Source organism: Thamnophis elegans, chromosome 1 (assembly GCF_009769535.1).
Source record: "Thamnophis elegans isolate rThaEle1 chromosome 1, rThaEle1.pri, whole genome shotgun sequence".
Classification (NCBI taxonomy): Eukaryota; Metazoa; Chordata; class Lepidosauria; order Squamata; family Colubridae; genus Thamnophis; species Thamnophis elegans.
In genome coordinates this window covers 98445411-98469424 of record NC_045541.1, presented here as the reverse complement: position 1 = coordinate 98469424, position 24014 = coordinate 98445411, and the positions used below count along the sequence as shown (strand labels likewise).

Genomic DNA, 24014 nt, shown 5'->3' with positions numbered 1-24014 from the left:
GAATATTTGAGTATATGACAATTTTTTATATATTTTCCAAACTTGGACAGTCTTTTTACTTGCATCAGATATAACATTTCAGCTGACAAAATGCACTATGCAAGTGATCAATGTAGCAAGAATCAGCAGAATACATCTTTTTCCCAAGTAAAACAGATAAGTACATAAATAATATCATCTATACTATAGTCCTAAATGGACATACAGACTTTAAAGAATGATAGAAGGTGTCAGATGCAGACAAAGGTAGTCCTTGATTTACGACCATAAATGAAGTATGTGTTAAATGAATTTTTCCCCATTTATCTTTCTTGCTACAGTTAAGTGAATCACTGCAGTTACTAGTGGTCGTAAGTGTGAAAAATGGTCACAAATCACATTTTCAGTGCCGTTGTAACTTTGAGCAGTCACTAAAGGAACTGTTGTAAGTCAAAGACTACTTGTATTTGAGTTAATCAAATATGCAGATTACACATAATCATATAATGATTGAAAGAAGCATATCAAAAATGACTTCTTCAGTCCCAAAAATGACTTCATCAGTCACAAGATCATACATCTTCATTAAAAAAAAACTCAACCAAACTAGAAAATTAATAATGTTATGATAGGCAGAAGGAAATCAATCAAGGCCGAAGTACATATTGTAGTCATACAAGTCATACAACACAAATGGGGGAGAAATTCCTGGGGCATTTCTGTTTAGGAGCCAGAACCAGAATAGTAACTTTCAAGTAAATACTTTTTGATCTGTAGCTAATTTTACATTAATATGGCAACAAACTGCAATTAGTGCATTTTTTTTCCTATTCACAATAAGGACAATTTGCAGGAGTTAAAGAAACAAGGTATGATAGAAATAACTCATAAAGCTATTACAATTTATTGACAATCAACTAGAACAGAGTTGGAAGGGACCTTCAAGGTCTTCTAGTCTAACCCCCTGCTTAGGCAGGAAACCCTACACCACTTCAGACAAATGGATATCCAACATCTTCCTAAAGTCCAGTGTTGGAGCATTCACAACTTCTGGAGGCAAGTTGTTCTACTTACAACATGTTGAAAAAAGTCCCCCCAGGATAGTTAACCAATCATCCATAGAATTGTCCCAAACCAACTGACTACCCAAACCAGTGGTGGGTTACAGGCGGTATGCCCCGGTATGGATGTACTGGTGCCTGCCTGGAGCACCAGATACCGTTCCAGAGTGCCCACCCACCCGCTTGAGCTCCTTACCTGTATTTGAGCTCTTCGGCGCCTCCACACACACGCACAGAGCACACAGAGCCTGCGCAACACTCCGCCCAGCAGCTGGAGCGTTACGGAGGCATCACAAGAGGTAAGGACGCATGTGCGCACTGCGCACGTTCATGTGTTGGATGCCGGGCCCCGTTGTGACTGGTATGGTTGCAACGGGATCCGGAGCCCACCACTGACCCAAACCCTAGAGATTTCAGGCTGAACTCACAATATTTGTATCTAGAAACAAAATTTGGGGAGGTATTACAACAATACAACAAACAAGACAGAAGATACTGATTATGAAATCATTTGAAAATTTATCATGAAAACTTTTAAAAAATCAAGTTCAATTATTAATTTAAAGGAAATAATTAAATAAACATTAAATTATATATTGCATTTAATTACATTGACATGATAAAATATCAAACTAGATCTTCCATATTTTTAAAACAGTCTAGGCTTGGTACTTGGACTGTGCTCTGTGTATTATTTACAAAAAAAAGAAAAGCTTTACATTTCATAAAGGTACAGTCAGATAGCCAATGAAATTCTAATTGACATATTTAAAAATGTTTATGTATATCCTTCATTCAAAAAAAGAATAGCTCAATAAACTAATGTAGATAAAAGCAAAACAAAATCCAGCACAGGAAAAAAAAAACATATCCCTATGCCTAAAAAAATTTCAAAGAACAATTTTAATGTGACAGAAACAATGTATTGCAATTATATTTGTTGAGGATGCAGTATTTTCCTTGAGAAAATATATATTCTGTTGATCCTCCAAGTATTCTTCAGCATTAGCAACCTTCCTGGGAAAATTCCGTCTGATTCACAAGATGATTAATGAGAGCTAGGATCTAGGCTTGGATCATTCAATGTTTCATTGCCTTTCTTAGAATCTTTGAATGTCACAGGAACACTGGTCTAAATGAAAGGGGAAAAATCAGCGTTATTTGCAAGCTAACCAGCTAAAGAAATGTATGTTCTTTAGCATGAAATAGACAAGAGGCACATTTAGTTTATAATTGTTAGCATGCAGATCATCTTATATGGGACTTGATGGGCACACAATTAGTCAGCATGCTGCTATGTATTTACTTTTCACCACAGGGAAGTGTAGAGTTTTTAAACAGTTGCTTGGATGCATATATGCTAAGATTTAGCCCATGGATGGGTAACAATCAGACTTGGAAGGAGTTACAACTGAAGAACAAATGTCACAGCTAGTAGTTCTGCTAGATATACAGCAGGGTCCCCAACTCCGAATGGGCTGAGGCCCATTCAGAACCAGGCCACAGAAGTAGCAAGTGAGTGTGTGCATGCAACTCCATTTGTGGAAGTGGTGGGCGCTTGTGCTAGCTGACATGTGGAACCACCACTTCTTGCCTTCCCCCTGCCAGTTCGCAAAGCCGGAAGGGTTGGAGACCGCTGGTTTAAGGTGTCTGACTATTACCTGCGTCTAATCACTTTTGCCTCTTTGTGGAAAGCTTAGAATTATGGTGTTAGTCATGCACTGATGTCATGCAGATTAGATATTACAAAGGATTTTATGCTGCTTTTAAGGACCGTTGATAAATGTCAGTTGGATCAGAGAGCAGCCAGTTGGATGCATGTTCTGGCCAAGGATTAGTAGTACAATGTACAGCTATTTTATCAATTGCATTAGGCTGCAATTTCCAGGATCGATGCTAGCTCACTGAAAGAAAACATCTCAGGTGAGCTCCAGAATTGGAAATTTTATGCAAGTCTCTCCAACATTGGTCTAGCAACTCTATGTTAATGCAAGGGAATAAATCCCCTTCAGAATAATTAGGCGTCTCAATGGAATACATTAATATATTTAGTCTTATTAATTAATTTCTTATTATTAATTTCTATCGTTCCTAATATCCCCTTCAACTAATAACAAAATTTGTATAAGGAAACTTAATTCTATAAACCAGAATATGCCAGGCAGGCTTTTGAATTTGTAAAAAAATAAAAAAATAAAAAACCTCACAAATCAAGTAATTGGTTGGTTCACTTCCTTCTCCTAAAGTTTCCAATAAAAATGACTATAAATTAATAAGAGAACAGTGGTTTCATTTCTCTTGAAGCTAGTAACATATTTTCAAATTTGGCAATAGTATAAGGTAAAATTTATGGTTTTTTTTTCCAAATTTCATTATAAAATGAAAAGTAACAGAATATGAGACAACTTTTGGACTTGCACAAAAGTATATATGGGATATTGAGGCACTTTTAAAAAGTATTACTGTAATGTACAGTATATACTTGTTATCAATTGATATATAATGCGAAATATTTATCTAGACTTCAGATTGCAGTATGTTAGGCTGCTTCTTATTACAGGTTTAAGCAATGCAAGTACTGCGTAGGCTTCCGATTAGAAAAAAGCAAAGCAATTGCAATCTTCAATTTTTCCAACACTATTTTCGCAATAGTCTGATGCGTTTTATATACTTTTTAATCAGATAATTTTGCTAAGGCAATTATTTTACATTCTAAGAGCCAAAGCAGATGACCAGCCAATTAAAAACTCAAGGAATTCTCCAGTATTCCAATATCATATATCAAATTATAGGGTTCTGCAAATCATTGGAACAAAGCTTGCATGCACTTTCCCATTTTCCAAGGTAAAAAACAAAAAAAATTAACTGAACCCACAAATAAAAGCAAGAGGTAGCCAACAGTAGTTTCCAAAGCAATTTTGCAAACCTGGAAAAATATAGTTTTTAATTATTTAAATAAAAAATGCTTTGTATATACTTCTGTGCCTCTGAAAAGATTTGCAGAGTCCCCATTACTTAATATTTTTGAAAAGATTCTTCTTACCTCCTGAGGAGTGGTTGGAACCAATTCTCCATGTAAATCTCGGTAATCCCTTAGTAATACAGTCGCTTGCTGCAATCCTACAATTACTGGAACAGGATTAATATGTTCTGTTCCTTGACAAATGAAAGCAGATCGATGTACGTCATCTGCAGACATTTGTACATTGGCTGGCATCATTCCTAACTGTTGTAGCATAATGTTCAGAACTAAGGTGCTCTGAGGCGGGGTAGGATTAACATGGACTGACTCAACAGCCCCATTCCCTGAGGATGTGGTTGCTACTGAAGGTGGTGGTAGTATTAGGTTAAGAGGTGTTATATGAAAAGTAGGGTAATTAGATGTCTCTGGAATTCGACCTATAGCAAAGAAGAAAGAGAACACACTATTATAAGGGAACATGCTTTATGCCATGTAACTTTTATTATTAATATGGAAAAAGCAGTTTAGTACAGCCAGCTACTGTGAGTTTGGAGAAGGTGTCAATTAAGCATAAAGAAGCAATGGGTTTTAAGAGCTATTAATTAGATCTGACCAAACCTCTATGCAGCCAGAAACTTTCATCTATAAAGTCATTTTATCTGGCTTCATTGCCTTAAAACCTGTATTCCTTAACTGCTGATAGAAAATGTCAAAATGAATTAACTTTGGAAAAATCCTGTGATATGATCAACGTATACTTACCTAGATTAGCGGAACTAGAGGATTTCTTTTCCACTGCACACAACTCTGTTTCCCCCTTACTGGTTACAGCAACATCATTGGGGACCTAAAGTAAGGTAATAACGGGAAGAGATAATTGGACTAGAATTCATAGTTGCTGGTATTTCCAACAAGATGTAACCCTAGTCTGCATGTAACAGAGTATAAAACTAAAGAACAAAAATGAGCATGTATCTGTGGTGGCAACATTGCTTTCTCCTGCATTGATCTTGAAGTTACTTTCATACTTTAAGTTGGTATAAAAAGAAAAATCCTTTGACTATGTATTATTAAACTACTGAGCCTTTCAGAAGAACAATATCTAAGTGTATAATGTCTGACAGAGAATGTGCCTTTGGTTTAGCACTGTGATAGCGAACCTATGGCATGTATGCCAGAGTTGGCACGCAGAGCCCTCTCTGTGGGCACTTGGCTGGTGCCAGTTGCTCTTCTGGTTTCTGGTGCTCACATGAATGCCAGCCAGTTGGTCTTCGCAGGTGCCAGAAAACAGCCCCAAAAGAGGCCATTTTCCAGGATGCTTTTGGCTTGAAAAACGCCCAAAAAACAGGCATATGCATGCCAGCCAGCTGGTCTTCGGATTTCCGGCATGTGCGCATGCACACAAGTTCCGGTTTGGGCACTCAGTGCCGAAAAGGTTCGCCATCACTGGTATAGCAGCTGCAAATTCTGGAGGCATTTTGTGTGGTCTACTGACTTGATCATATTGAAAAGTATTTCCCTACTTCTGTTCACATCTGAATTTCACTTCTCTGCGTATATGTTTATTTTGCTTAGTTACTGGTGAAATTAAGACTTCCTCTTTTACGTGAGAAGTTACAGAACCCTGGTGGTTTTTATCCTTAACAGACTTACCCTGAAATATATAGAAAATTAGAATTTTGCTTTAGAGAGCTTTGGTATATTTTAAATATATAATATTTTGGTTGTTTTTTCACTTAGAAAGCTACTTTCATGGGCAAGAAAAAATAATGCAAAGGAAAGGGATTGCAGCAGCTGCATTTATTAAAGCTTTCTTCTGTGATTTCTCTAGTATTGTATGTAATTTAAGAATGACTTGTGAAATGTTGTTAGGTTTTTCTGCAACAGAAAATTATTTAATACATGGAACAATTGCACTTAAAGATAGCTTACCAGCAGTGAATCTTGAAGCTCCACCTTTTTACTCTTGCATTTTTTAATTGGACTATCCTCTAGCTGCAACTTAGATCTTTTAAAACATTTCTCAGATATCATGTTATCTGTTGTTCCACTGGGTTCTTTAGTTAGCCAGAGTTGCAGCTCTTCAGCTTTTTTCCAATCATTAAAACTGTCTTTAGTAAATGTTTCAGTAAGAGCTTCCATGGGAGTCTTAATTTTAGTCACATGAGTAGTAGAAATAGGATATACCATGTAATTTGGGTATGTTGTCACTACTTGGGACGGATTCAAATATGCTGCACGAGGTACAGTAGAAAGGACAGGTGGAAGTATTGAGTTGGAGGTCGGGGATAAGTTTGGACCTTGAGAAGGCAACAAGACTGCTTTGGGCTTCAAACAAGATTCAGAAGGTGATGTGTGCTCCAATTTATTTTTTATCTTTTCAAATTCCCTAAAAAAAAAGTTATGTTTAATTAGAGTTAAGTCTTTAATCAAAATTTTCTCTGCTGGGAGACATCATCAATATTAGATCTTTTTACTTGGACAATAACACCCACACCCACACCCACACACTAACTACATTATTAAGTGTATAAAAAGTCAATAGACTTCAGATTTTAGAAACTGTTATGATATTACTATGTCATAATTATGTTAACTGTTGGTATAAACAACAGCTATAAATGGCTGATTTCAACAGATAGTTTATTACATTAATTAGCAGCCACCATGCCTTATGTAGAAATATACCTTGATTGTTCATCTAATTGTTGCTTGCAGATTGCTGCAAGTTGAGCCATCTTGCTTGGAATAGTTGAGCCTTTATAAGAAAAGAAACAGAAGCATTTAACTTGTATTTTATTTAAAACCTAGCAAGCTTTGATCCAGCTTGAATCTCCTTCTAAAACCCATCACTGATAGTGCTGACATGGTTTGGCTTATGGTTTGGCTTATGGCCTTTTCTTATCATCTAAATTAGTGTCCTTGACACAGATTGTTCCATGAAGAGATGACAGAGAACTGTCATATATATTTCCTCCGTGTTATCAATTTATTGTTATCTACCTAAGCCATTACGTTCTAATTTTTCTAAACCTACAAGTGCATCACATACACATGAAATGTAATTCCCATAAAACAAGGAGTCAGAAAGACTGCTCAAAAACAGACAGACTTGGAAATAGCATCCTCTGCTTCTGAAATATATTTACATATTTTGAATTGTACAGCAGGGGTCACCAACCCCTCGGCTGCAACTCAGTACAGGGCCTATTTGGAACGGAACACTATGAGTGTTGGGCCAGCACACAAACATGTAGCTCGACTTCCTTGCAAATTGAGTTGCACGTGCATGTGCACTGGCACGCCACTCGTGTGGCTTACTTCCACTCTGCCCTGCCCCCCCCTTTCCCGGGCCAGCAAGCTGCAAAGGTTGGAAATTGCTTTTCTACAGTAAGAAATTCAGAACAAATACCACCATTCCTTATTTTAACAGTTTTTTCAGAATTATGTGAAACATTTTGTATTCTACCTACCTAAATATTTTTTGACAGGACTGCCTGGAGCCGAGTGACTCTTTCTCTGATCATTTTCTTTACTCCTTGCCAGTTTTATCAAAGATGGATGCCTTGTGAAATGTGGTTTGCTATTAGTAGGGAAGAGATTCTTAGAACAACACTCTTTAAAAGGTTTATCTTCCACAGGAGGTGGCATTGCATCCAGTTTTGGCTGGGTATCTATGATACAATCATACACAGAACTCTCAACATTAATATACTATTGTTACATTCTTTGTTTGGACAGTTATCACTTTTAAATATTTCTTTTAAAATGAGTAATTAGTCCTCTAAGTATGAATAAACCTGTTGATATATTATGTTAATATCATGACCCAAAGGAGAAATTAACCACCTTAACTTTGATATGACTTTTATAAGTTGGGAGTAGCACAATTGAGCAGAAATAAACATTCGTTCTAGTTGTAGTTCAAAAATAATCTAAGTCTAGTTCAAAAGTAATAATGCACCTACCTTTAACATCTGAAAAAACATTTGGTCCTATCCATTTAAATGCTGGCTTGCGGCCCTTCTCTTCTGTAATATGAACCTTCTTGATGAGTTCAAGACTACTAAGAACATTAGCAATATCATATAGTCTTCGAATTTTAGCTGAAATGAGTTAAAAAGCTAATGAAAAACACAAAAACAAAAATTCAAAATTGTTAACGCTAGTGCTTTTCCTGCATAGCTACATTTCAGTTTGAGGGATCTATGATACAAGGCCAAGGTGAACATTGAACATTTTGCATTCTTCTACTAAACCTAGTGTTTGTAAAACACAATTGTTTTTGTTTTCCTTTGGAGAATAATTGAATCGCAGTGATGACTTGAAACAGAGAAATACAATTATTCAATGCAGGTTTTAGAAATATGGATCCTAAATCTTCTTCCCAGGAATGGCATTTGAAAGATCACTCTCAATTCAGGTTATAATTATCTGGATCCCTTTTACAGCAAGAGGTCTATTACAGCATGCAATACTTGTTTTATTCAGTGAAAATTAAGAGGACTGAAAGTTTTTATAAACCAGGAATCTAATAGAACAGAGCACAGCAAGAAACCTACTGTGTGAAAGCTGTCCCTTTGAAGCTAAGGGAAGCAACTTTAATAACCAATCTAATGCTTGTTATGTGGCCTGGACAGTTACTGGTAAGTCACAAATGGAGTGTTGTCACTAAGATTTTGGCCAATTATCCTAGCAGTCTAACACAAAGACTGCTAGGCATTTCTACTTGGGGAAAAAAGCACGATGGTAGAACAAGCTGAATAGAGGGGAGCAGGTGGTTGCAGCAAAATGAACATTACACTCTTCAGCAATTTTATTAGGGTTCTATCCTGTCTAAAAGAAAAGATTTCTTAGAGATAATAATGGATAATTTAAACCCCAAAGAGGGATGCACTTTTCTGAGCAGTACAATTACTCTCATTACATTGACTATAGGCACACATCTCATAATGTGGTTTGTTTTTAATCTCAGGATGTTGTGAGGGTGTAGCTTGTGTCATGTAAAATTATGGTTTGTCAAGCAGTCCATATGCAGCCATAATCTATATGCCATTTTACCATGGTGGTCCAAAATGCATATGCAGCCCCCTTAGTACCCTGCCACTGGTAACAAAACAGTGGCCAGCTTTTCAAGTGGGACTGAAAGCAGTTAACTTTCTGGAGAGCAATGAAGTTTATTTTTATAAGCTTATGGCTCACAGTGACTTTTTTTTTAAACTAAACCAGGCACACAAGGTAGTACTTTTTACCACTTACTTTTAAACTTGCTTTTATCCAGTGATTCACAATGGTCTTCACCAATCAAACTTTTAGCAGCATCTTCAAGGCTCACAACTTGGGGATATGACCCAAGAAACAACATTACAAATTTCTGGCTCATCACTCTTAAAGATTTGTCTTTACGACTATTTACTGTAACTGTAGAAAGAAAAGAGATAACCAAATATAGAAGTAAATCCAAATAACTAATAAATGGAAAACAGCATATTTTGCAGCCTGGTTTTAGTCAAAAAAGGTTTAGTTCACAAATTACTTACTGATATTTGCATAATAAATTATGTATGGGTAATTCTCATTTAGAAATTCCCTTGGGTAGTGACCATTTGCATTTATGGCGGTGATGAAAAAAGTAATTTTGTGTCCAAGGCCTGTATTTATTATCCCCCTCACAGAACAGAAAGATTGCCTAAACAAACTATCTCTTCTTGGCTCATTTTTTCAGTGCAGTGCATTCCTAAAAAGTGCTAGCCACAAGTTAACAAGTTAGCTCTGTAACCTTAGTTGATTAGACCCCCCAGGCTCTCTGGCACTGCTGCCTGATACTGACAAGACACTAATCAGTTTTTCAGTAATGGCTTGTTTGCTTCCTAAGCTGCTCATCAAGAATACACTAGGGAAACAGCTGGTGTTAGTATATTCCTTTTGATGTGTAGTCTCTATTGTGTGCCTACTTATTCTTTTGTAATTTCTTCTCCTCCATTGAATATAAATACAAATATAAATTCCTTTCTTACTAATTATCATAGCATCAAGGTGAACATTCCAAAGAATGCTATAAGATTTTCCCTTTTACTCAGCTTCCTCAAGAATCAAGTTTTGGAAACCTTCCTGCCTTCTGATGTTTTAAGGCAAAGGAAAGCTGAAATAAAATCATAAGCACTACTGTGGTCACACGATTGTTCACTTAGCAACCACTTTGGTTAACAAACCCAAACCCAGTTGTGATTCCTAAGGGGAGGAAGGGAAAAGATTCTGCCTAGGAAACAATAAGACAAGAGAGCTCCCCCCCCCCAATGGATTAATGATCAGAGAACAAAATTTAGGAAGGACCTTCCCTAATTACCTGTCTTTGTTTTCAGCAAGATTATTTATTGATTTTGTAATATTTATCTCCGATCACATTCTTCACTGACTCTGGTATGGGATCACACTTCATATTAGATGTGGTTTTAGAAAAGGCTCAAGAAGGTTAATGGCTTTTAGGATAGTTTTGCAATCTTCAGTTTTTCTAAGCACTGGTGGCAACATTGCTTTTAAAAACATTTACTTTAATTAATGGATTATACCCTGCATTTTAGCAAATGGAAGTATAGGACATCTCCATCTATGAACATGCCTTTTCTAGAATTACCTGCTTGAAGTTCCACAAAGTCTGTATGATAATTTGACCCAGCATGCATTGACATCCATTCAATATTGTGGTCAGCATTTCCAAACTCTTGCCCATTTTTTCCTTGTTTAGTCAGCTTGATTTGTTGCAAGTACTTGTTTTTCTCAGCTACTTTTTTCAAAGCCTGCAGTGTTTTTTTAAGATTATGACGGCCATGCCAGGAATATCTGTTTTTGGCAAGCCGGCTCACCATGTGAAGACTTTCTAATACATTCATAATGTCATAGATACGCCTGCGCTCAATATCTGGAATGATGGAAACATCACAAATTATTTTTCAGTTTCTTTTTCAATCTTATCAGTTTCCTAAAGTATGCATTTAAATACATTAACAAACAAAATACATGGCAGGACTTCAATTACAGAAAATACAATCTTAGTGGTGGCTAGAATCTTAGTAATGATTAGAATGCAGTATTGCAAACTAACACTGCACACATTGCCAGGAGTTTGATTCCTTCAATCCTGACTGCCTCAAAGCTGACTCAGCCTTCCATCCTTCCGAGATCAGTAGATTGTTGGGGGCAATATGTTACTCTGTGAACCAGTTAGAAAGGGCTGTAAAGCACTGCAAAGTGGTATATAAATGCTATTGCTATCTTGTTCAGTTAACATAAGCATAAGACTTTTTCAAACCATCCAAATGGGGGTAGGTCTGATAAACTGGATATAAAAGAATATGCTTTTTAAGAGCATCTCTATAATCCCTGAAGAGAGATCAGAGTTTGTCAAAGGGGTAAATATCATCCCCCAAGAATCAATTGAAGCTCCAGGGAGTTGATAATTAGGAAGGAGTCAATAAGTGATCTGTCTGGGGGAGGGGAGAGGAAATTTGTGGTCCATAAATGATTCAAAGTCAATAATGCTAGTCCCTAATTGTGAAGATGAAGTCGCTAGAGGTAAGACAGTGTTACCCAGGCTTGGGTGATCAGCTGCTGTAATGCAATGTATAGATGACCTCAGGGGAGGAAGGGAAAAGATTCTGCCTAGGAAACAATAAGACAAGAAGTCTTATTTCTTCCAATGGATTAATGATCAGAGAACAAAATTTAGGAAGGACCTTCCCTAATTGACCAGGTGGTTAAAAGTGATGGTGGGAAGTTTGCGTCTTCAGACTCACAAGTTTCCTTAATGTAGTTTTACAATAAAGTAGAATTAGCTCATCTATTTGTGTTTCTATTTGGTTTATCTGGGAAGATTGACAGCCCTTGACCTTCAGTCGTCTCTATTTTATTATTATTACTATTGCTATTTATTAAAATAGTATCTATTAAATTATTTTCATATAACAAATATTTGGGGGTTAGGGAATAATTTGAAACATCAGGAAGAGGTCAACGAGTTGAAGAGTTTGGGACCCATGTTCTAGATCAGCGATGGCAAACCTTTTTTGGCTTGCATGCCAAAAGGGGGGAGCACAGGGGGGTCGTGAGCGGGAGTGCCGCACCCATAATGCGGGGTGGTTGGGGGAACTACGGCTACGGGAGAGGGTCGGAGCATTGCGGTCATAACAGGGAGGGGCAGATACGGCGGGGGCTTTAGGGCTGGCCATTACCAGGGAAGGAGGGCTTGCTACATCACAGAGATCCCTCCTTCCGGCCCTATGAGTCCCACTCCGAGGTCAGATGGTGCGAGGAATCAGGACCCTGGTCTCAGGCTGTTGTCGCTAAATGCCAGGTCTGTTGTTCACAAGGCTCCCCTCGTCCGGGACTTAATTTTAGACGAGAGGACAGACCTGGCATGTATTACTGAGACATGGCTGGGCACGGAGGGAGGAGTCCCCCTCGTTGAGATCTGCCCAGACGGATTTCAGGTGCTGCATCAGCCGAGAGCCCAGGGAAGGGGTGGCGGTGTGGCTATTGTTATCCGGGAGTCTTTAGCACCTCGTAGGATCCCTGCTCCAGAGCTTGTCGGGTGTGAGTCCCTGCTGGTGAAGCTGGACCTCAAGGGTCAAGTGGGTCTGCTGCTAACGTACCTGCCTCCCAACAGCGTTGCAGCAGCCCTCCCCTCGCTCCTCGAGTCAGTAGCCGAGCTGGCAATTGAGTTCCCCAGACTTATGGTTCTGGGGGACTTCAATTTGCCATCGCTCGGTGAACACTCTGATGGAGCACAGGAGTTCATGGCTTCCATGACAGCCATGGGCTTGACCCAGGTAATTCGGGGCACAACCCACTCAGCGGGTCAAACGCTTGACCTCGTATTCCTCTCGGAGCAGTGGACTTGTGATCTTGGTCTGAGGGGTAGTGAGATCATACCCCTGTCGTGGTCAGACCACTGCCTACTGAGGCTAGACTTCCGGAGGCCAAACCCCCACTGTAGGGAGGAGGAACCGACCAGGTGGTTCCGCCCCAGGCGTCTTATGGACCCCTTAAGGTTCCAGACAGAGCTTGGGGTTATTTCTGATACTCTCACCCACAGTTCAGCGGAGACTCTGGCTGCTGCCTGGCACTTGGCGGCATCGGAGTCCCTTGACCGAATTGCGCCACTACGGCCCCTCCGGGTCAGCGGATCCCGGAGACCTCCTTGGTTTACCGAGGAGCTCCGGGAGAAGAAGCGCCGGAGGAGACGCCTAGAGCACCTATGGAGGTCCGATAAGTCCGAATCGAACCGAGCACTCCTGACAACATGCACCAAGGAATATATCAGGGCATTAAGGACAGCTAAAAGATCACATATTGCCACCTTGGTTGCGTCCGCCGAGTCACGCCCAGCCGCCCTGTTTAGGATAACCCGCCCCCTCCTAAATAAGAGGGATGTGGGCGAACCCCTACAGGGTAAGGCTGAGGAATATGTCCAATTCTTGGCGGACAAAATTGCTCGGTTTCGGTCGGACTTGGACTCCATCTCTGCAGATCCAACCGAGACACAGGGGGAGAGCTTGGCAGACCATCTCTGGGTTGAGTTTCAGGATGTTGCCTCTGGGGATGTGGACAAGGCCATACGAACTGTGAGTGCCTCCACCTGTATACTGGACCCGTGTCCCTCCTGGCTGGTTGCCAACAGCAGTGAGGTGACACGAGGCTGGATCCAGGCAGTTGTAGCCGCCTCCCTTCGGGAGGGGCACTTCCCCGCCGCACTTAAAGCGGCGGTGGTGAGACCCCTCCTGAAGAAAGCATCTTGGATCCAGCCATTCTTAACAATTACCGTCCAGTCTCCAACCTCCCCTTTCTTGGGAAGGTTGTTGAGAAGGTGGTGGCCTTCCAGCTCCAACGGACCTTGGAGGAAGCAAGTTATCTTGACCCCTTCCAGTCCGGCTTCAGACCTGGTTACAGCACAGAAACCGCTTTGGTCGCATTGACCGATGATCTCTGGAGAGCCAGGGATGGAGGCCATGCGTCCATCCTGGTTCTCCTTGACCTCTCGGCGGCTTTTGATACCATCGACCATGGTATCCTTCTGCGACGACTGCGGGAGGTGGGAGTGGGAGGCACTGTTTTGCGGTGGTTCTCCTCCTACCTCTCGGACAGGTCGCAGTCGGTGTTGGTTGGGGGGCAGAGATCGTCCCTGAGGCCCCTAACTTGTGGGGTGCCGCAGGGTTCGGTCTTATCCCCCCTACTATTTAACATATACATGAAACCGCTGGGCGAGATCATTCGGAGGCACGGGATAAAATACCATCAATACGCGGACGATACGCAGTTGTATCTGTCCGCCCCGTGCCAACTCAATGAAGCGGTGGACGTGATGAACCAGGGTCTTGAGGCCGTTAAGAACTGGATGAGAGCTAACAAACTGGTACTCAACCCGGACAAGACCGAATGGCTGTTGTGTTTCCCTCCCAATAATTTGGCCAGTGTTCCATTGCTCAGGCTGGGGGGTCAAATTCTACACCTCTCAGATAGGGTTCGCAACTTGGGAGTCCTCCTGGACCCACAGCTGACTTTTGACCACCATTTGTCGGCTGTGACCAGGGGGGCATTTGCCTAGGTTCGTCTGGTACGCCAGTTGCGACCCTACCTGAACCGGGAGGCTCTCACAACAGTCACTCGAGCCCTTGTGATCTCTAGGCTGGAATACTGCAATGTGCTCTACATGGGGCTGCCCTTGAAGAGCATCCGGCGACTTCAGCTAGTCCAGAATGCGGCCGCGCAAGTGATAGTGGGCGCACCTCGGTACGCCCACATAACACCCATCCTCCGCGAGCTGCGCTGGCTACCTGTTGATCTCCGGGTGCGCTTCAAGGTGCTACTTACCATTCATAAAGCCCTCCATGGTAGTGGATCTGAGTACTTGAGAGACCGCCTTCTGCCGATTACCTCCCTTCGTCCCATCAGATCGCACAGAGTGGGCCTCCTCCGAGTTCCATCCGCCAGTCAGTGCCGACTGGCGACTACGCGGAGGAGAGCCTTCTCAGTAGCAGCTCCGACCCTTTGGAACGATCTCCCCGTAGAGATTCGCACCCTCACCACAGTCCAGAGCTTCCGCACAGCCCTTAAGATCTGGCTATCCCGTCAGGCCTGGGGATAAGATCTTCATACACCCCACCCGAATGTTGAATGAATGTTGTGTTTTTTAGCTATTTTTATTTGTACCCACATATTATTTTACGTTCTGTCTTGCACTCCCTTCCCATGAGTTGTAAGCCGCCCTGAGTCCCCTCAGGGAAAAGGGCGGCCTATAAGTGACAATAAATACAAATACAATGCTAGATCCCTAGCGCGCATGCGTGCATGACAGGCACAACCCCCCCATTTTTTGCATGCTTTTTTCACCCTCCCCAGGCGAAAAAGGGGCTTTATAGGAGCCTGGGGAGGGCAAAAACAGCCTCCCCACTCCCGGAGGCAAACAGGAACTTCAGGAAAGGATTTCCGGTTTGCTCATACGGCCAGTTTAAGTCCTCCAGAACCTTCAGGGACCTTCCGATGAAAAATGACCCTAGAATCAAACCCTGATTTGTCCGTTGGGCCATTTTTTGTTCTCCGGAGCCTTTAGGGAAGCCTCCGGAAGGCGCCTGAAGGCTTAAACCGGCCCCATGAGCAAACTGGAAATCTGTTCCCAAACTTTGGTTTGCTCGTAGGGTTGGTTTTTTGTGCTCCGAAGGCTTCAGGGAAGGTCCTGAAGCCTCTGGAGGGCCTCTGGGGGGAGAGGGCTGTTTTCACCATCCCCAGGCTCCTATAAAGCCTCTGGAGCCTGGGAAGGGCAAAAAATGGCCTCAAAAAAGGTAAAGGCAGCTGGCCAGCAGGCACATGCGCGCTGGCCAGTTGACAGGGCAACGCCTCGCATACCCTGACAAATGGCTCTGCGTCCCGGCTCTAGATTTTCTAGGAAGATATTTTTAATGTTTAGCTTTATACTTTCTAGTTGTGCGTTTTTTAAAATTTATTGATCATGCATGCTAGTTCCCAAAACTCTTGTACATTGGGCCTTTTTAACATGCCTAAGAAGGCAAACTGAAAGGTGAAAAAATGATATTGACCTTTTTAAAGAATTTTAAGAAATTCAGGGAGCAAAACATGTAGCTGATTTGTGGCTTGAAAGGTCAATTCTATTTTCACAACTCTGCACTTAGCAAGTGGCAATTCTTTATATATAAATAAATAAATATATATACATAGTTAGTTAGTTAGTTAGTTGCAATTGTGCTGATAAATAAATAAAGGGAGACTTATCAGCACAATTGCAACACAAATGTAACAAGGCAACATAAAAAAATGGCTTTTTGTCTGGATGGCTCCCAGAGTGACAGAAAAGGAAAGCAGTATGCTCCCTCCCATATTTGGGCATCCCAGGGGTTGTGATACAATACATGCATGCATGCATGCATGCATACATATATATGTATACATACATATGTATATGCATATATATGCATACATACATATATATGTTTTCGTAGATTTTTAAGGGTGTAGGTATGCTGGTCTTGTTGTATCCAAGTTTTTTCTCGCGTAAGATAATCTTACATGGGAAAAGACCCGAATACAACAAGATCAGCATATTATATTTATATGAGATTTATATTTTAATTAAAGCATGCAATGTATTTTACACATTAAGCATGTATAATGTATAACCTGGCTCTGTTCCCGAGCTGAATGTGCCAAGGGGTTGGCTATATTACTAACAGACCAAATATCTTGCTCTTGTGTATCTTGAATTGAATGTTTTTAATATTTTTATTGGTTTTACTGTTTTGATTGATTTAAAATGTTCTTAAATTATTAATTCTAATGTATTTTATGAACTGTAAGCCTCCCAGAGTCATTGACTAAGATGGACTGCTATAGAAATTGAACAAACAGAAAAACACTACAAAACACAGTGACATTATTACCATTTGAAATAAATCTAAAGAATAAAAAATAGATGTTTGAAATGCTACTTTATTTGAAAGTAAATCCTCCAAACCAAAAGGGATTTGAGAAATTCCAGACATGACGCTATGAGCAAAATTAATTTGTTTAGGACTACTCTAAATGCTGCCAGTTCGGAGGATTTATGTTTAAATATTGTAAACTACTGCACAACAGCAGAGTTGAGGAGAGATTCTGCAAATATGGAGCGTAGAACCTTTTATTCTTACACTGATATTGACTGTATTTTTCGGAATATAAGACACACCATGATTTTGCACTCTGCATACCTACCTCACTTTTTGCAAAAAGAAAAGGGGGGGGGCATGCAGAGCTTTGGGAGGCTTGTAGAGTGCTCCTGGGGGTGGGGGCCTCCCAAAGCTCTGCATGCCCCCCCTTTTCTTTTTGCAAAAAGTGAGGCATGCAGAGGGTTTGAGAGGTATGCAGAGTGCAAAAACAAGCAAAACACCACCTATTTTTTGCAAAAATGGGCTGTTTTGGGGGAGAAAAAGACAGGGGCACGCAGAGCTTTGGGAGGCTTGTTGAGTGGTCCTGGGTATGGCGGGGCCAAAAATGAGCAAAAACTACCTGCTTTTTGCTCATTTTTGCCCTCCCCAGCCCCCAGAAGCACTTTGCAAGCCTCCCAAGCCCTCTGCACGTCCATTTTTGCAAAGGGGACAGGGTTTCGGGAAGCCAAAAATGCTGTATTCAGTGTATAAGGCACACCCAGATTTTTACCCTCTTTCTGGGGGGGAAAAGGTACATCTAATACTCCAAAAAATACGGTACCTTTTATAAGATTTATCAAGAAAAAAAGATAAGATAATGCACTGCCAAAACTTACTGAGATCTTCTGCTACCTCATCAAGACATATTTCATTACTTTTAGAAAAGTGAGGATAACTAGGATAGCGGGCTAAGAATTTATGACATAGCAATCCAAGGCTTTTCTCTTTACGGCTTGTTTGAGGCTTTTCATATTCATCTCCTGACAAATGATCCTGCAGAGAGAAAGGGGGTGGAGGTGGAAAAAGCTCTTCTATGACATTTTAAAATCCTCAAAATTTAACCAGCACTCCAGATTTTAAGTGTAACACAGGAGAATGGATTAAATTAGTACATTGTCAAGCAATGTACATTCAAAATACATATATAATTTAGCCTTTTTTACTTTTGTATAAAGCATATTTATTTAATTGATTTATATGCTGCTTCATCTCACTGTCGAAGCAACATTATCAATTACTACAAGTATGGCAAAATGAAACAAGAAAAAAGTTTTACCTCAAGGCTTTCACTTTTATTATCTGACCATTTTTTTTCCTGTTCTCGATTTCTAATCTCTGGACTAGCCGCACTGATCAACATTTTAAGGTTAGCAGTTGGCGTCCATGGGTCACAAGAAGTGCTTTCATTGGGCTTTGGTGGTGTTGTCAGATGGTCAGAAGCAGTAGGCTGGATCTCTGCCAAAAGCCAATTAGAGGTAACTGTTTGTTTTAGAGGAGTTTTGACTGGGCTTCCACACACTCCAAAACATTGATTTTCCTAAGCCAAGAAAAAAAAAAGTAGAACAATACTAAGCATTAAAATGTGATTCAGAGACTGACTGCAATATTGAAATACATGCTTTTTGCCAAAATTGACCTTACTGTATTTTTTTTTGGCCAAAATTGACACTTATGTCTTCTGGATTTGACACAACTCACTTTTATTGAAAACAGCCTAGTCTACTTTCTTTGTCACCCTGAGCATTTATCAGAACCGAAGATGATACAAGAATCAAGGATATTTTTGTCATGCTTTTTTTGGTTTAGTGTAAAGAGCCCCCATGTGGCCTAGGTTTTCACTGCCTACCCATCATAAAAATTCCTAAATTGTTATATGTGAATGCAGTCAATGCTCTATAGGGATATGCAAAAGAGACTACAGAGTACTCCTTTTGAAAATGTAATGTATTACATTGTTTAGAATGATAATAATGAATTAGTATAGTGAAACACAGTGCAGTTATATAAACTGTTGCAAGAGGACATGGTGTTTCTATATTCATGCTGTTTGAACAGTGTTTGTAGAGGTATGGGACAAATTTGGAATATCTCACATCATTCAGTTCAATTGGATAGACAATGTTGCAGCACCTAGCTGAAGGTAATAAAATATTATCCTTTAGTATAACTCTTTGAAACACTTAAATATTTATATATTTGAAATTACTGATGTCACCCTTTTCCTCATTGTTTTTACAAATATTGCAAAGCCCACACTGACCACTATAGAATAGTTACTATGTTTATTAACTATTTCAATCAAAAAATATTGAGTGTCTATGGTATAGGACCATAGGGGTGTCAAACTGGATTTTTTTTTGAGGGATGGATCAGCATTGTAGTTCTCCTTGGGCTGGAAGGGAGCAGGGGAGGGAGACAGGACGGACGCCCCCTGCAGGCCAAAATGGGATGTGGAAGAGGACACAGGTGGCCCCCTCTGCCCCATTTTTAGCCTGAATGCGCCCCACCCCCCAGTGTCCCATTTTCACCCTCCCTGGTCTCCAGCAGCACACTACAGGCCAAAAACAGGCTATGTGGTGGCCTCCCGAGGCCTGTTTTTGGCCAGCAGAGTGGTGCTGGAAGGCAGGGGAGGCTGAAAACGTGTGGCGGGAAACCAAAAACGGGGGAGGGGGATGTGGCCTGTTTTGTCCGGCAGAGGCACTGCGGGCCAGTCCTTTGATATTTCTAGGCTGGCCCTGTGAACCAGATTTAAGTATCCTGTGGGACGGATTCAGCCCATGGGTCTTGATATCCCTGGTATAGAAGATGGATATCTGAATGAATAAAATTATATAATACCATACATAAATCTTTTCTTAAATGCAATAATTGCATGGCAATTGTTTATATGGCAACACCAACAACTAGATATTCCAAAGGCTTCAATCTAACCATGCTATGAACACATTTGTATCTGAAAGATTCTTAGCTCTTCCTCACTCGCGCATTGAGTGCATCTAATTCAAGGGGCCTGTCATCCACCACTATATTGTTAATCATTTTGGTTTTTTTCTATTCAAGTGCTTTACTTGGTAAAAAAGATAATGGTTTATTTCTGTTTTAAGTTCTAGAATTTATAGGGGTGCCTATCTTCTATACAATAATCCTAGACAGCTCACAACAAAACTCATACAACAGCAAATCTACTCTTACAAAGGATGTTTTTCTAACATCCCATCGACTCTACATACGTTGATCCATCTCAAATTACTCCAATGGTCTTCACTGCTTTCTGAAAGGCTAAAAAGAGAGGGACTCTGCAGATCACATGTAAGAGACCGTTCCAAATGGCCAGGGCAGCAATAGAGAAGGCACACATCTGAGATCCCACTGGATAATAACATTTAAGGGAAGGAGCCTGAAGCATGCCATCTCATCAAACCAGCTTTCTGTATTTAATGCATTAATGTACTTAACATAGATGCCTACTAGCTTTAGCTGGACAGCTGTGTGACTTTTATGCCATGAGTGACCCTCTGAGATTATATATTCTTGACATTTACACCTGTCAACCTTTGCACATCCCTCCCAGAAACACTTTCTATGATGAGACAACCAAGCATGACTCGAGGGAGAGGAACAGTTTCTCAATGTCTACAAATAACTCCTTGCCTTGATTTCTGTGCACATATAGGTGGAGTGTAATTTCTTTTTTCATAAGAGAAACTGACAGTACTGCAACTTTGAAGCATATCATACTTGACAGTGTATACAATTGTTGTAAAATTGTCTTAAAATAGCCATAGGCAAAAAAAGAAAGACTTAAGAGGACAACATCAGATAGGGAAGGAAAAATGTTTGACCCTAGTAAGCTATTTTCTTATCTCCTTCTTTTATGTCAAGAGTGACATATAGCTGTATTGCTCAATCAAATGACAGGCTATCTAGAACATAACAATGAATAATCCTGGAGTTGCCTCAGATATTCTTACTACCACAAACAACATTGGCCTATAGTTTGAATATAAGTGATGACAAAAGATAGTTTGAAAGGACTTAGATAAATTACCTTGTTCTCTTTATTCATACTGCCACTATTAACTTCAGCCTTGTATACATTTGTTCAATTAAACGTTACGTTGGCTTATGTTGGGATACCATTTTTAGCATTCTGAAAGAAAAATAAATTAGTTAACACATGAACTTTTAAGGAAGTAATTAGAATTGGAGAGAAATCTGGGTTTAAATTTACTGTAGATATAAACATTTTTAGACAAGTGCTGTTGTTTTTCCTGCTACTTCAGAATGTTGTAATTGGCATAATAAAAATTGGTATCTCTTTCTGGTATTTCTTTTTATGGTTGCCCATCTCATCCAAAGTGACTGAGCAATATCCTGGTCTATCCTTCTGAGGCTTATTGAAAAACATTGTATAAAAAACTTATTTTACCCTAGCCACAATGGATGGTAGATGTTAATATTTATGGGCCTTATCTATGTTATTTATGGTATAGAAGATTTTATATGCTTTGCATAATATTGCTTCCACTAAAAAGTATTAATGTGAGGGTATAGTTGGGCAGTAAATAAAGACTATGATTTTCTAAAAGAAAATGCACTATTCTTAAACAGCAGTGTTTGGCCACTTGGTCTTTTGAGCAGGATTTACCATTTCTCTAAGTTTTGTGGAAAATGTGTGGGAATGGATAGAAGTGGCAACTCACAGAAGTACAAAATAGGATAGTAAGGGTAGTGTAGAAGGAACTACATTTAATTCAACAGACCTTGTACAGGTACTCCTTGGCTTACGACCACAATGGAGCCCAGAACTTATGTTGCTAAGTGAGAAATTTGTTAAATGAATTTTGCCCCATTTTACTATTTTTCTTGCGACATTTGTTAAGTGAATCACTGCAGTTGTCAAATTAGTAACATGGTTGTTAAGTGAATTTGGTTGACTTTGCTTGTCAGAAGATTGCAAAATAGGATCACATGCAACCATCTGCAACCGTCATAAATATGAACCAGCTGTCAATCATCTGAATGTAACTCATGTGACCATGGGGATGCTGCAAGAGTCATAAGTGTGAAAAATGGTCATAAGTCACTCTTTTCAGTGCCATTGGACAGTAGCTTTGGACGGTCACAAAACAAACTGTTGTAAGTCGAGGACAACCTGTATTGCCGTTTGAGATAAATTTTACAAGGGTCTGTTTTTGTACAAGAGAAGTTGCCTCCAAATGTGTTGTATGACTAGTAGCCTAACAATACAATGACTGCTGGGCTTACAATAACACAAACATTTCCAGCTTTCACAAGGCACCTTTACATTCGTGTTTATGACACTCAAGTGCAAGCAGTTTCACATTGAGAGATGTTTGTGGTTGTGCTTGATTTTCTAACTCCTTACACAGGTCGGTGGAGACTACATTAAGCAAAATCAATGCAGTAGCTTAAAAGAAGTCCTTCAAATGATCCATCAGTATTGTTGTATGTACACTGAGAATTTATGCCCCGAAGACATATTCCTTGTGTGTCCAATCAACTTGACCAATAAAGAATTCTAATTCGCCTCTAACACGCACTGAGGGTTTTTTTTAAGTCGCCCTGTTGCTCCCTTCCCTTTATGTTGGACTGCATTTTACAGTATTTTAATATTAATTTTTAAAAATTTAATAAAGACCTTTTTAAAAGACTCTACAAAAGTCTGTTGTCGCTGCTTTCTATTTTGTTCCAGTAAACCCAACTCCTCAATGCTTCCAAGAACGGGTTTTAATTTTATTTTACCAAGCTTGGGCGGCACCCATCTCGCGACTGAAGTGCCAGCCCTTGCACAGCAACCCTCAGCTGCGGTACCGTCCCTTCCCTCCAGTCCACTCACCTACGTACTTCGGACGATACAACCCTCACACCCCGCCACCAAACTTCCTTCTTCGCTTTCCAACTTGAGAATTCTGCCCGCGCTCCATCGTTCGGACGGGCCTCCGCCCTATTCTTCGCAATCTCGTTTCTCATTGGCTCTTGAGAGAAGGGGGCGGAGTCATCTTGCCGCTCCGTTTCAAACGTTTGGCGCCACTGGGCTTGTATTTGGTCTAATCATACGTTCCCAGGGTCCTAGAATTTGCTCTCCTTCCGCCTTTAAAGGCATCGCTACCGCTATTTAGACCGAACTCGCGCCTTCAACCTGATTGTTGTTGTTTTTTGTCCCCCCTCCCTCGCTCCCTCTCTTCCCAGAGCGATTTGAATTCAGCAGGCAGAAGAGTACAGAAGAGACAGAAAGTTTCCAACCAATCCAGAAGGTTTCCCATCTTGGCCAATCAGCGCTCTTTCCCTTGGAGTGGGAGGTGAAACGGGGGAGGGAAGCGGGAAGAAAACTGAGAGTTCGTTCGGTGGCGCCTAGAAATTGCGGGACGATATAAAAGGGGGAAAAACTTCCCTGTGTAGCTTTGGGTGTATTTTTGCATTCCCCGGTCTCCCGGATTGGCCAGTTGACGTTTCAATATCAGGGACACGTGAATCGACTGAATACGTGTGAAGCACTTCATCTGCTTTCTTGCAGAGGAGAGAAAAAGACAGGCTTTCCTTAAGCGACTCCTTAGCATCTCTCTGATTTCGCTACTTTTTTAAAAAGGAAGAAAATATTGGTCCAGTAATATTGTTCCTTCCCATTAAAGGTAAAGGTTCCCCTGGCACATATGTGCTACTCGTTCCCGACTCTAGGGGGCGGTGTTCATCTCTGATTCAAAGCTGAAGCACCAGCACTTTCCGAAGACATCTCCGTGGTCATGTGGCCGGCATGACTAAACTCCAAAGGCTCACAGAGCGCTGTTACCTTCCCACCAAATGGTTCCTATTTTTTTATTTGCATTTTTACGCGCTTCCGAACTTGGCAGAAGCTGGGACAAGTAACGGGAGCTCTCTCCGTTACATGGCACTAGAGATTCAAACCGTCGAATTACCGACCTTTCTGATCAATAAGCTCAGCACCTTAGCTACTGAGCCATTGCATCCCTGTTCCTTCCCATACAGAACTGGAAATCACAACATACAGAAACCCAA

The 24014-nt window shown here is 40.6% G+C and overlaps 1 protein-coding gene across 3 annotated transcripts; it reads right to left on the bottom strand.

Annotated features, from left to right (window-relative positions):
• Positions 1-1374: 1374 nt before the first annotated feature.
• On the bottom strand, positions 1375-22976 carry E2F8 (E2F transcription factor 8). Of its 3 annotated transcripts, none has more exons than XM_032222904.1 (13): positions 22837-22976; positions 21025-21126; positions 18253-18513; positions 17813-17969; positions 10637-10921; positions 9262-9423; positions 7971-8108; positions 7476-7676; positions 6691-6760; positions 5935-6391; positions 4765-4849; positions 4084-4439; positions 1375-2172 (listed from the first exon to the last, which is right to left on the bottom strand). In XM_032222904.1, the coding sequence occupies exons 2-13, from the start codon at positions 21040-21042 to the stop codon at positions 2089-2091; spliced, it is 2274 nt and encodes a 757-aa protein (XP_032078795.1). In that variant the 5' UTR covers positions 21043-21126; positions 22837-22976; the 3' UTR covers positions 1375-2088. The 3 variants fall into 3 exon arrangements, with proteins under 3 accessions (XP_032078795.1, XP_032078802.1, XP_032078809.1); XM_032222911.1 differs by having other exon boundaries at positions 22845-22976; XM_032222918.1 differs by lacking the exon at positions 4084-4439.
• Positions 22977-24014: the final 1038 nt, after the last annotated feature.

Bases quoted from the DNA above. Each gene is read 5' to 3' on its own strand.
- E2F8 (XM_032222904.1), bottom strand. The intron at 9,424-10,636 runs GTAATTCTAGAA...TTCTTTCTACAG, and splicing joins CTTTGTGGAACTTCAAGCAG to TTACAGTAAATAGTCGTAAA. The intron at 6,761-7,475 runs GTAGGTAGAATA...TTTCTTATAAAG, and splicing joins TCCTGTCAAAAAATATTTAG to GCTCAACTATTCCAAGCAAG.